At 42.7% G+C, this 12,373-nt stretch overlaps 1 protein-coding gene across 1 annotated transcript in view; it reads left to right on the forward strand.

Annotated features, from left to right (window-relative positions):
- The window catches only part of LOC125486120 (multidrug and toxin extrusion protein 1-like), a 52,939-nt gene extending 41,122 nt beyond the window's left edge, over positions 1–11,817 (forward strand). The window contains exons 12-17 of the mRNA XM_048612340.1: positions 1,367–1,442; positions 1,553–1,622; positions 6,134–6,266; positions 6,779–6,873; positions 10,830–10,911; positions 11,579–11,817. Coding sequence (XP_048468297.1) covers positions 1,367–1,442; positions 1,553–1,622; positions 6,134–6,266; positions 6,779–6,873; positions 10,830–10,911; positions 11,579–11,817 — 695 coding nt within the window. The remainder of the gene's footprint in view (positions 1–1,366; positions 1,443–1,552; positions 1,623–6,133; positions 6,267–6,778; positions 6,874–10,829; positions 10,912–11,578) is intronic.
- The last annotated feature ends 556 nt before the right edge of the window (positions 11,818–12,373 follow it).

Below are 12,373 nucleotides of genomic sequence, written 5' to 3' on the forward strand. Positions count from 1 at the left end.
CGCTGCCAGGCCGGGTGTCCTCGCTCTGGGCCTACTGAAACCGGGAGCCCCTGGCTCCGCTCCGAGACTCTGATTGCTGGAGGAGTTTTGCCATTGCTGCCACCAGCCCCGAATGCCAGAAGGACGTCCTTGCTGCCGCTAATTGCCGGGAAGAGCCGCGTCCGGCACCACTGCCATCACCTCCGACCACCGGGAGGTCGCTACCACTCCGTGCACGACCCGCTCTTGGTGTTGTGCCAATGCTGCCGATGAACCCGCCAAAGGAACGAGAAACAAAAGGAGAAAAAAAATGACAGAAAAAGAGCAAAGTGAAAAGAAAGAAAAAAGAAAGAAAGCAGATGTGAGCAGACGATCCCCGGGCAAGAGTCCACAGGCAGCCCTGCTGCCCCTCTGCCATCTTGGATGCCACCTCTAGTCTCTGCCACTAAGAAGGATAACGGTAATAAATTACCACCAGCAAGTACCCCTCCATCCTGATTTGGGTTTCCTTCACCCTAACTGGGTCAAATCAAAGAATGTCTTTCCTAACTGTGATAACAAGGTGTGGTGCTGGATGAACACAGCAGGCCAGGCAGCATCAGAGGAGCAGGAAAGCTGATGTTTCAGGTCTGGACCCTTCTTCAGAAACGGGGGAGGGGGAAGGAGGCTCAGAAATAAATAGGGAGGAGGGGTGGGGCCAGGGACGGGGGGGGGGATGGTGATAGGTGAGTGTAGGTAGGGAGAGGTGAGGATTGGTCAGTGAGGTGGGAGGACCGGATAGGTGGGAGAGAAGACGGACAGGTCGTGTCTGTTCCTACAACAAGGCTTGATGACTTGATAGAGGTGAACAAAATGATCAGAGGTATAGATAGAGTAGACAGCCAGAGACTTCTTCCTAGGGTGGAGGTAGTTTTTATGAGGGGACATAGTCTTAAAGTGAAAGGAGGTAGATATCGGGGAGACGTCAGAGGTAGGTTCTTTACTCAGAGAGTGGTAGGAGCGTGGAATGCATTGCCGGAGAGGATAGTGGAGTCAGCCTCATTAGGAGCATTTAAGCAGCTATTAGATAGGCATATGGATGATAGTATAATGTAGCAGTAGAGGTTAGGTAGACCTTAGGTTTAGGGTAAAAGTTTGGCACAACATTGTAGGCCGAAGGGCCTGTACTGTGCTGTACTGTTCTATGTTCTATGTTCTAACAAATAGAATGCAGCAGTTCAAAAGGCACCTCACCACCATCTTCTCCAGGGCATTTAGAGATGGGCAATAAACGGTGGTCCAAAATCCACATCCCATGATCAAACCAATGAAAAAATAATGTTATCTGGAATGACCATTAGATTATTTGATGAGAATTACTTGTTATCTTTGACTTTTATTTCCACAGGTTTCACCACCTTCATAATTGCAGTCGTTCTCGGAGCAATAAAGAACAAGCTGGCCTATATCTTTACGAACGACAAGTTAGTTAGAAAACAAAACTTCTACAAACATAAAATGCATCAAGCCACATTTACACAGGCCATTCAGAGTACTGTGAAAATTCTCTAATTTAACTGTTTTAATTTTTCAGAGATATTGCCTATCTAGTGTCAGAAATAGTTCCACTATGTGCTGCTTTCTATCTGTTTGAAGCCATTGTGGTGAGTAGTTGAGTATCCATGACCTTAGCACAGCTCCATACCTCTAGTGACACTTCTTGTGTTCATTATTTATAAATGTTAAGTTCTCAATCTCAACTTTATCCATGATGTGGAGGTACTGGTGTTGGACTGGAGTGGACAAGGTCAGAAATCACACGACACCAGGTTATAGTCCAACAGGTTTATTTGAAATCACAAGCTTTCGGAGGGCCACCTCTTTGTCAGGTGAATTTTATCCAGCTCTATCGATAAACTCTGTAGCCTTAGATCACATTAAGGTGGATAAATCCCCTGAGCCTGATCAAGCCCATCCTCGGATGTTGTGGGAGTCTAGGGAAGAAATTGCAGAGGCCCTTGCAGAGATTTTTTATTCATCTTTAGCCACTGTTGAAGTTCCTGAAGACTGGAGGGGGCTAATGTTGTTCCATTGTTTAACAAAGGTAGCAAAGACAAGCCAGGGAACTACAGGCCCGTGAGCCTGACGTCGCTGGTAGGCAAGTTATTGGAGAGAATACTGAGGGACAGAATCAACCAACATTTGGATAGTTAAGGTCTGATTAGGGATAGTCAGCATGGATTTGTGTGTGGAAAGTTATGTATGACAAATCTTTTAGAGTTTTTCAAGGATGTAACCAAGAGGATAGATGAGGGTAGGGCAGTGGATGTTGACTATATGGACTTTAGTTAGGCCTTTGACAAGGTTCTGCATGGCAGGCTAGTCATGAAAGTTCGGGCACATGGGATCCAGGGAGAGCTAGCCAACTGGATTCAAACTTGGCTCGAAGGTAGGAAGTAGAGGGTGATGGTTGAAGGTTGTTTCTCAGATTGGAGGCCTGTGACTAGTGGTGTGCCAAAGGGGTCGGTGCCGGGACCTTTGTTATTTGTTATTTGTTATTTATATGAATGATTTGGGTGTGGATGTACAAGGCATGATTAATAAGTTTGCGGATGATACAAAATTAGGAAGTATCATTGATAGCGAGGAAGGTTATCAAACTTACAGAGGGATCTTGATCAGATGGGGAAGTGGGCTGAGGATTGGCAAATGCAATTCAATACAGATAAGTGTGAGGTGTTGCATTTTGGAAAGTCAAGCCAAGGTAGGACTTAGACAGTAAATGGTAAGGTCCTGAGGAGTGTTGTGGAACAGAGGGACCGAGGAGTACAAGTACATAGTTCATTGAAAGCGGCGTCACAGGCGGACAGGGTGGTAAAGAAGGTATTTAGCATGCTGGCCTTCATCGATCGAGGCACTGAGTATAGGAGTTGGGATGATATGTTACAGTTGTTTAAGTGGTTGGTGAGGCTGCACTTGAAGTATTGTGTACAGTTTTGGTCACCCTGTTAATAGGAAAGACATAGTTAAACTGGAAAGTGTGCAAAGAAGATTTACGAGGATGTTGCCAGGACTAATAGGCCTGAGTTACAGGGAGAGGTTGGCCAGGATAGGACTTTATTCCTTGGAACGTAGGAGAATGAGGGGTGACCTTATTGAGGTGTATAAAATCATGAGGGGCATAAATAGGATGAATGCATATAGTCTTTTTCCCAGGGATTGGGAATTGAAAACTAGAGGGCATAGGTTTAAGGTGAGAGGGGAAAGATTTAAGAAGGACCTGAGGGGCAACATCTTCACACAGAGAGTGGTGCGTATGTGGAATGTGCTGCCAGAGAAAGTGGTCGAGGCAGGTACAATAGCTACATTTAAAAAACATTTGGATAGTTGCATGGACAGGAAGGGTTTAGAAGGATATGGACCAAATGCAGGCAATTGGAACTAGCTGAGAGGGCACCATAGTCAGCATGGACCAATTTGGGCCGAAGGGCGTGTTTCCATGTTGTATTACTCTATGACTCTATGACTAAGTAGTTTCTGCATTCTGGACTCAAGGCATGACTAAGATTGAGGTTGTAGTCAAATTCTGTGAAAGGATACGGTTGCCAAGTGAGACAGTTGCTGAGTACATTCAGGAACAGAAGAAACCCTCATCTCTGTGGCTATCAGATGGTATTGAGGAAATGACCTGCAATGCTGGGAAGATAGCTCATATGATTTGAAACTATGAAGCACAACTAAAAAGAAACAAAGACGGAAAGGGGATGTATGAGAGAAAACCAAGAAAAAAATATTAAAACACACAGTATAAGCTTCCACAATGACAAAAATGAAGAGAGTAGGGGAAATAAGTGCTGATCTCTTAGAGGCTCAGACTGGGAATTGACGATGGAAAAAAATGAAATGGCAGATATTTGAAACAAACAATTTGGATCTCTATTAATGCAACAAATTCAAAGAAACCTTCCCAAGACGAAGAGGAAGTGAAGAAGCATGAGTAAAGAAAGAAGTTAAAACAACCTAGAGAGATAGGACGAACTGCCGATGCTAGAGTCTGAGATAACAAGGTGTGGAGCTGGATGAACACAGCAGGCCAGGCAGCATCAGAGGAGCAGGAAGGCTGACGTTTCGGGTCTGGACCCTTCTTTAGAAATCTCTACACCTTTGTTATTTAAAACAACCAAGATGGCTAGAGACAAGCTAATAGGACTAAAGGGTCCATCCACTCCCTATAAAGGACTGAGGGTATAGTCCACCTTGCAACCCCTGGACCTGATGGCCTGCATTCTAGTGTCCAAAAGCAAGTGGCTGCACAGAAAGTGAATGTATTGCTTGTAACTTTCAAAACTTCCCAAGTTATAGAGTCATAGAGCCATACAGCACGGAAACAGACCCTTTGGTCCAAATAGTCCATACCCACCATAATCCCAAACTAAACTAGTCCCCCCTGCCTGTGCTTGGCCCATATCCGTCCAAACCTTTCCTATTCATGTACTTATCCAAATGTCTTTTAAATGTCGTAACTGTCCTCACATCCACCACTTCCTCTGTCTGTTCGTTCCACACATGAACCACTCTCTGTGTAAAAAAGCTGCCCCTCATGTCCTTTCTCAAGCATTCTCCTCTCACCTTGAAAATATGTCCGCTAGTTTTGAACTCCCCCACCCTGGGGAAAAGACCCTTGTCATTCAACTTATCAATGTCGCTCATGATTTTATAAACCTCACCAAGGTCACCCCTCAACCTCCTACGCTCCAGTGAAAGAAGTCACAGCCTTTCAAGTCTGTTTTTATATCTCAGACCCTCCATTCCTGGCAACATCTTGGCAAATCTTTTCTGAACCCTCTTCAGTTTAATAATATCCTTCCTGTAACTGGGTGACCAGCAATGCACACAGTACTCCAGAAGAGATATCACCAATGTCCTGTACAACCTCAACATGACGTCCCAATTCCTATACTCAAAAGTCTGAGCAATGAAGGTAAGCAAGCCTTCTTAACCATCTTGTTTACCTGTTCTGAAAAGGTCTCAATACATTATAAAACCTCAAATGTGACAACATATCCAAGACAGGAAGGAACAGTAGACAGACATGTCTAGGTCAGATAGTCTAAGGCTGGAATCCATTGCTGAGAATGTAATAGCAGGACACTTACAAAATCGAATGACAAAAAGCAGAGTCACCATGGTTTAGTGAAAGGAAAATTGTGTTTGACAAACTAAATAGAATTCTTTGAGGTTGTAAAAAGTAGATAAAGGGTAAACAGTAGAGGTTAGTGTATTTGGATTTCCAATAGACATTCAATCATGTGCCATGTGCGGGACCTGATTAGCTCAATGTTTAAATGGCTAGTCTGTTGTTCAAACCAAACTTGACAGTACAGGTTTGATTCTCATTTCTTTTCTGAGGTAGGCCTGTGTCCTGCTTCCCAGCCATTTCCCTGATGATGGAAGGCAAAGACAAAGGAAAGCCATTGCTAAAAAAAAATCCAACCTTCCGTCTTTTGGGATAATTCAATCAAACAGTGTGCTTGAGTGTAAATTGAGAAAAGAGTTTTAATTTTTTTTTATACCTTTGATGACAATAAGAAAACACCTTAACCATGTGAGCTATTCCCTACATGACATGAATCACTGTGTTCAAAGTGCAACGCATTGGTTCCGAGTTATTTCAGGACAAGCGAATTCATGAGGTTTTGTTTCCTGATGATAGAAGCCACAGCACATAGAGTCTTACAGAGCAGAACAGGCCCTTCGGCCCATCAAGTCTATACCGACAAAAACTACAAAAGGCGCACTAATCCCAATTTCCTGCACTTGTCCCATTAACTTAAATGTTTTGATATTTCAAATGTTCATCCAAATATTCTTTAAAAGTTTTAACGTTTCCGAACTCCACTACCCTCCCCAGCAGTGCGTTCTAGATTCGCACCACCTGCTGAGTGAAGACATTTTTTTCTCAAATCACCTCTGAATCTCCTGCCCTCTACCCTAAAACTGTGCCCCCTCACCAAAAGGGAGCAGCTATTCCCAGTTTATCTTGTCCATACCCCTCGTTATCTTATCAACCATGTCTCCCCTCAGCCTTCTCTGCTCAAAAGTAAACAATCCAAGCTTATCTAGTCTCTCCTTGTTGTATAATTAGTGTAATATGTTCTGTTTGTCTATTTTGCAGAGTGTATGTTTTGGAATATTAAGAGGAGCTGGGAAGCAAAAACTAGGAGCTATCAGCAATCTGGTTGGCTACTACCTAATTGGGCTCCCAATCGGAATCTCTCTGATGTTTGCTGCAAAATGTGGCATATCTGGTAGGAATTTACATTGTTTTTTCCCTTGTTCTTTAACAACAATTATCACCATCCATCCACTCCCTTATAAAGGACTGAGGATATAGTCCACCTTGCAATCAGTAGTTCACCCACTGGGGTATGATGTGCATCTAACTGGCCCTGTATGGTTTTGGGGCCACTACCTATCAATATTCACTCTCTACCATTCGATAAAGTACCCTACTTCCATGGCCATTTCTCATCTCTGATCAGAGACACAGGAATATTGGCAGGAGGTAAGCTGAGACAAAGGTCTCACATAAATTCCACATTTCAAACATGGGTCATTGGATAATAATCAGGAGAGGGAACACGATGGAATTCTCCACTTCCTGAATCAAAGGGCGCTGAGGCCAAACATGAATATGCAATATCTTGCAGAGTGGCATCAGCCATCTGATAAATGTGAAAAGATTTCAATAAGATGAAGAAGTGGAATGAACACAGGACAGTGTTGTCCCCATATTCGCTGCACTGTTGTTATTTTACAGGTCTGTGGTATGGAATGCTCGCTTCTGTGATTGGACAATTAGTTTTCTTCCTGATAGTGTTTTACAGATTCAACTGGAATGAAGCATGCAGCGAGGTAAGAACAGATCATAGAGCAAATTTATTGCAGGCATGTTTTGACTCATTTTAAAATTGTCTTTCTTTTCCCTTGTTTCCTTCATGCCATGCGTTGTTTCCAGTTGACACATACCACACTGAAAAAATCTCAGATATTTTACCCTATGTGATATTGCTTGAAGATGGAATCAGTACACCCAGAATTTGTTTGACAGGACTGTGTCACAAAATTTAACAAAACAGATTTTAGTGCTATTCAAATAGAATAAAACGAAGTAAGCTTTATTAACTTAATATAACAGCTTCAAATGAAATGCTGTAAACTCAGTTTGACAATGTAATTTCTCACCCCCTCCAAAGATATTCCTATTCTTCCGAAATCTTGAACATTCATTCACTTTTCCTTGGAGAAATCCAATGGCATGCTACAGCCATCTGGAATTTACTTTAATTTGACATGGCATTCCAATTATTCCTGGAGGTACAGATTTCATGGGGATCCTGCCATTAAAACATGACTTCAGTTTTTTTTTGTGAACCTCATAATTGTGGTCTCTTCAAATCCTGGATTTGGAGATACATAGCCTGTTCTTGTCCCAGATTACTTCTATAACTTATGTACAGCTTCTTCAAGTGGACAACTCAAGTTGATCGCTTTCTGCCACAAGACTCAGTGAGGGGCACTGCAGAGGTTCCCCCCCCCCCAAAAAAGTCAGGGGTGGCACGATGGCTCAGTGGTTAGCACTGCTGTCTCACAGCGCTAGGGACCCAGGTTCAATTCCACCCTCGGGCAACTGTCTGTGTGGAGTTGCGTATTCTCCCCGTGTCTGTGTGGGTTTCCTCTGGGTGCTCCGGTTTCCTCCCACAATCCAAAAAAAAAATGTACAGGCTAGGTGGATTGGCCATACTAAATTGCCTGTAGTGTTCAGGGATGTGTAGATTAAGGGGATGGGTCTAGGTGGGACGCTCTGAGTGTCAGTGTGGACTTGTTGGGCCGAAGGGCCTGTTTCCACACTGTAGGGATGTTATTCTATTCTAAAGTGTAAGCTAGCACAGACCTTAAAAGTGAATTTCCCTCATGAAATACATACTGAACAATTTGCTTCTACCAGCATATATACAAAGAGCACTCTAAAAATGTCTTGACCCAGAAACATTATCTCTTCAGCAACATGACATCTTTGTGATGTCTTCAAATGATAGATGTGACCAATAATTTTACCATCAATGTAATCGTTTAATTCTGAATGTCAAAATGTATAATATACATTTCTAATGGATGCAATTTGTCTCTCTCCAATCTCCTTCACTCCATTATAGTCTTGGAAATGGATCATTTATTATTTATGCATTTTCTCCAACAACACTTTAAGATGAAGTCCAATGTTAACTGTAGTTAATGCCAAGCTTGTTAGAACTGCATTTAATTCAGCGATGCCCAATTTTCAACAGCTAGAAATTTAGAGTCATAGAGTCATACAGCATGGAAATAGATCCTTTGTCCAATTTGTTCATGCTGACCAAGTTTCCGAACCTAATCTAGTCCCATTTCCTGCATTTGGTCCGTATTGCTTGAAACCTTTCCTGTTCATGAACCTGAGACAACAAGGTGCAGAGCTGGATGAACACAGCAGGCCAAGCAGGGTCATAGGAGCAGAGGCTTGGCCTGGTGAGGTTCATCCAGCTCTGCACCTTGTTGTCTCGGATTCTGCAGTATCTGCAGTTCCTACTATCTCTGTTCATGAACCTGTCCAAATGTCTTTTACATGTTGTAATTGTACCTGCATCTACCACTTCCTTTGGCAGCTTATTCCATATGCACATCACCCTCTACATGAAAAGGTTGCTCCTCAGGTCCCTTTTAAATCATTCCCCTCTCACCTTAAATCTATACCCTCTAGTTTTGGACTCTCCTACCCTGGGGAAAAGACCTTGGCTGTTCACTTATCTATGCCCGTTATTATTTTATAAACCTCCAGAAGATCACCCCTTAGCCACTGAGACTCCAGGGAAAGAAGTCCCAGCCTATCCATCCTTTCCCTATTACTCAAACCCTCCAGTCCTGACAACATCATTGAAAATTTTTTCTCCACCCTTACTAGTTTAACAACATCCTTCCTATGGCAGAGTGACCAGAATTGTACGCAGTATTCCAAACGTGGCCTCACCTATGTCTTGTACAGCCGCAACGTGACCTCCCAACTCCTATACTCAATGCTTTGACCCATGAAAGCAAGTGTGCCAAATGCCTTCTTCACTATCCTGTCTATCTGCAATGTCACTTTCAAGGAACTATGAACCTGCATCCTTATGTCCCTCTGTTCAACAACACACCCCAGGACCTTACCATTAACTGTACATGTCCTGCCCCAGTTTGCCTTACCAAAATGCAACCCTCGCATTTAATTAAATTAAACTCCACCTGCCACTTCTCAGCCCATTGGCTCATCTGATCAAGATCTCTTTGTACTCTTAGATAACCATCTTCTCTGTTCACTACAACACCAATTTTGATACCATCTGCAAACTTACTAACTTTGCCTCCTATATTTTCATCCAAATCGTTGACATAAATGACAAACAACAGTGGACCCAGCACTAATCGTTGTGGCATACCGCTGGTTACAGTCTTCTACCATCAAACTGGTTTTGTATTCGTTTGGCTATGTCTCCCTGTATCCCATGTGACCTAACCTTATTAACCAGTCTACCATGCAGGACCATGTCGAAGGCCTTGCTAAAGTCCATGTAGACAATATTTACCACTCTGCCTTCATCAATCTTCTTGGTAACCTCTTCAAAAAGCATAATAAAGTTTGTGAGACGTGGTCTCCCATACACAAAGCCATGCTGACTATCCATAATCAGTCCTTGCCTTTCCAAATGCATGGACACAATATCCCTCAGAATCCGCTCCAACAACTTACCCACCACTAATGTTAGGCTCACTGATCTATAGTTCCCTTGCTCCCAATGCAACTTTTCTTAAGTAATGGAACAACATTAGCCACCCTCCAGTCTTCCGGCAGTTCATCTGTGGTTATCGACGATATAAATATCTCAAATAGCAAGGGCCTCTGCAAACTCTTCCCTGGCTTCCCACAAAGTTCTGGGATACACCTGATCAGGTCCCGGGGATTTATCTACCTTTATGCATTTTAAGATTTCCAGAGCCTCCTCTTCTGTAATGTACTTTTTCCAAGACATCACCATTTATTTCCCCAATTTCCCTAGCTTCCGTGTATTTCTCCACGCTAAAGTTACATTCAAGAACATATGTATTATGAACTAGTCAGACAGAATAGAAATCCATCAGGAAAGTTGAACTCTTTGATGTTTGGTGGTATCACCAACATTAATAGTTCACAAGTGCCGCTTTTTAAAAAGCAGTAAATGATGGAATGGGGATTGCATTGTACTGGAGGTGCTACCTCTGTTGTGCCCTTTCACAGTTTCCCAGAATAATAGAATTATTATGGCACAGAAGGAGGCCATTCAGCTCACTTTGTCTGAGCTGCCTCTTCAAACGTGCATCATTACTCACTGTCGTTCTTGTAAATTGTTCTTGCACTCTCTTCAATGTGTTCACATCCTTCCTATGATGTGGCAATTAGAACTGTTCACAATACTCCAGCTGAGCTCGAATCACGACCCACATCACCTCCTTGTTCTTGTAATAAAGCTGAGAACACTAATTGTTTTATTAACTGATCTCTCCACCTTCAATGATCTGTACGCCTATACACCCAGATGCCTCTGCTCCTGCACTCCTGTATCCTATTTTTCCTATTGTCTTCCAATGTTTTTCCAGCAAAATGCATCACCTCACACTTTTCAGCATTGAGCCTCATCTGCCATCTATCCCCCCACCCCACCAACTTGTCAATGCCCTTTTAGAGTTCTGCACTCACAGTTCTGCTTAAGCAATACTTCCATCCCTCCTGATCCATGATTTTCTTTGTGTTTTGCTTCAAGGCTCTGGTTAATGCGGGTGTGATGAAAAATGTGGACACCTCTCACAGTGCCTCTGGTTGTCAAACCCAGTACAGGTCAACAGGTAAAAAAAAAACGTTGTGCTTTCTTGCAATCATTCCCCAGTTAACAAATAAGAGTGGAGTAAAAAACAGCTCTGGTATCTTGCTATTACATTATTGCAACTTGTAAATTAGTTCATATAATTAGCATCACTAAAAAGGTAAAAAAAGATGTGCATTTGTGTACAAAGTCAGAGGTCACACCCAGGTTATTGTCCAACAGGTTTATTTGAAATCACAAGCTTTCGCCTTTGTCAGGTGATGAAGGAGCAGGGCTCCGAAAGCTTGTCATTTTAAATAAACCTGTTGGAATATAATGTGATGTTGTGTGACCTCTGACTTTGTACACCTCAGTCCAACACTAGCACCTCCACATCATGTGTGTACAGCTTAATCTACTGTTAAATTCTGGATTAAAGTGGCCTCTTAGCCAATTTGAAAGGCTACACCGTGAGGAGACAATGGGGAACACTTTCTATCTTGAAATAATCAGAAGCTAATAGTCTGAGTGTTAAAGTGGTTCCTGTATTTTTGACAGGACAATTCTCCTACAAGTAGATCATGTGGTATTGGCAATGACTGGGAGTCATGGAGGAGATTATTGGTCTGATCACCAGCCCACCTCAAAACAATGCAATCAATAGGAATCATTATGTACTCACAACGTTTCAATGTGACTTTCCTTTCCAGATGTGGACACAGAAAACAGGGCAGTGAATCCAATTCCTGATGTTTATCAATCGGAAATACAGACAGAGGAGGACCGGGTGACAGTTACATCTTCCATTGTGGACACTGGAGTTACCACAGTCGGAGAAATCCTGTCCACAAAACAACTGATCATTCGCCGTGGCCTAGCCTTCCTTTCAGGCCCCTTGATCCTGGCCATTGGACTGACCATACACTTAATTCTCTCAAAGAACATGTAGACCCCAGTGACCAATGGGGAGACTGAGCACAGTTACTCACCACAATAGGAATAGTGAGAATGTGACCAAAGGACAACCCGTAGCCAACATTCACACAAAAACCTTTACTACTGATTAACTCCAATCGACTCTCAAATATATCATAAAGAAAATAATTACTAACAATGACCAATTATGAACAGATGTTTAACTGTCTCATGAAAGATTGTCACCTCATTTGAATGTTTAGATATTAAAGGACCATATTTCTATTCTGAGCCTGAGTGTTTTGCAATCGGAGAATGTATATTTTACACTGGATAGCAAAGAGCTGGCTTTGAGATATAACCCATGTCCCACCTTCTCCGTCACACTGCCTGGTTACATTTAGTCAGGAAGACTGAACCTCTAATGGCACTGATACAACAGAAGACAGACAGTAGGGGGTGAGCAGCCCTTAGGGTCATCAGCAAGATGCCAAATCTCACAGTCTTATAGCTTCAGGCCAAAAATAAATGAGGATACACATCCCGTTGCTCCCCAAGTAGCTCCCCTCGGTCAGATGTGGAATCAGTGT

Source organism: Rhincodon typus, chromosome 26 (assembly GCF_021869965.1).
Source record: "Rhincodon typus isolate 14 chromosome 26, sRhiTyp1.1, whole genome shotgun sequence".
In the NCBI taxonomy this organism is placed as follows: Eukaryota; Metazoa; Chordata; class Chondrichthyes; order Orectolobiformes; family Rhincodontidae; genus Rhincodon; species Rhincodon typus.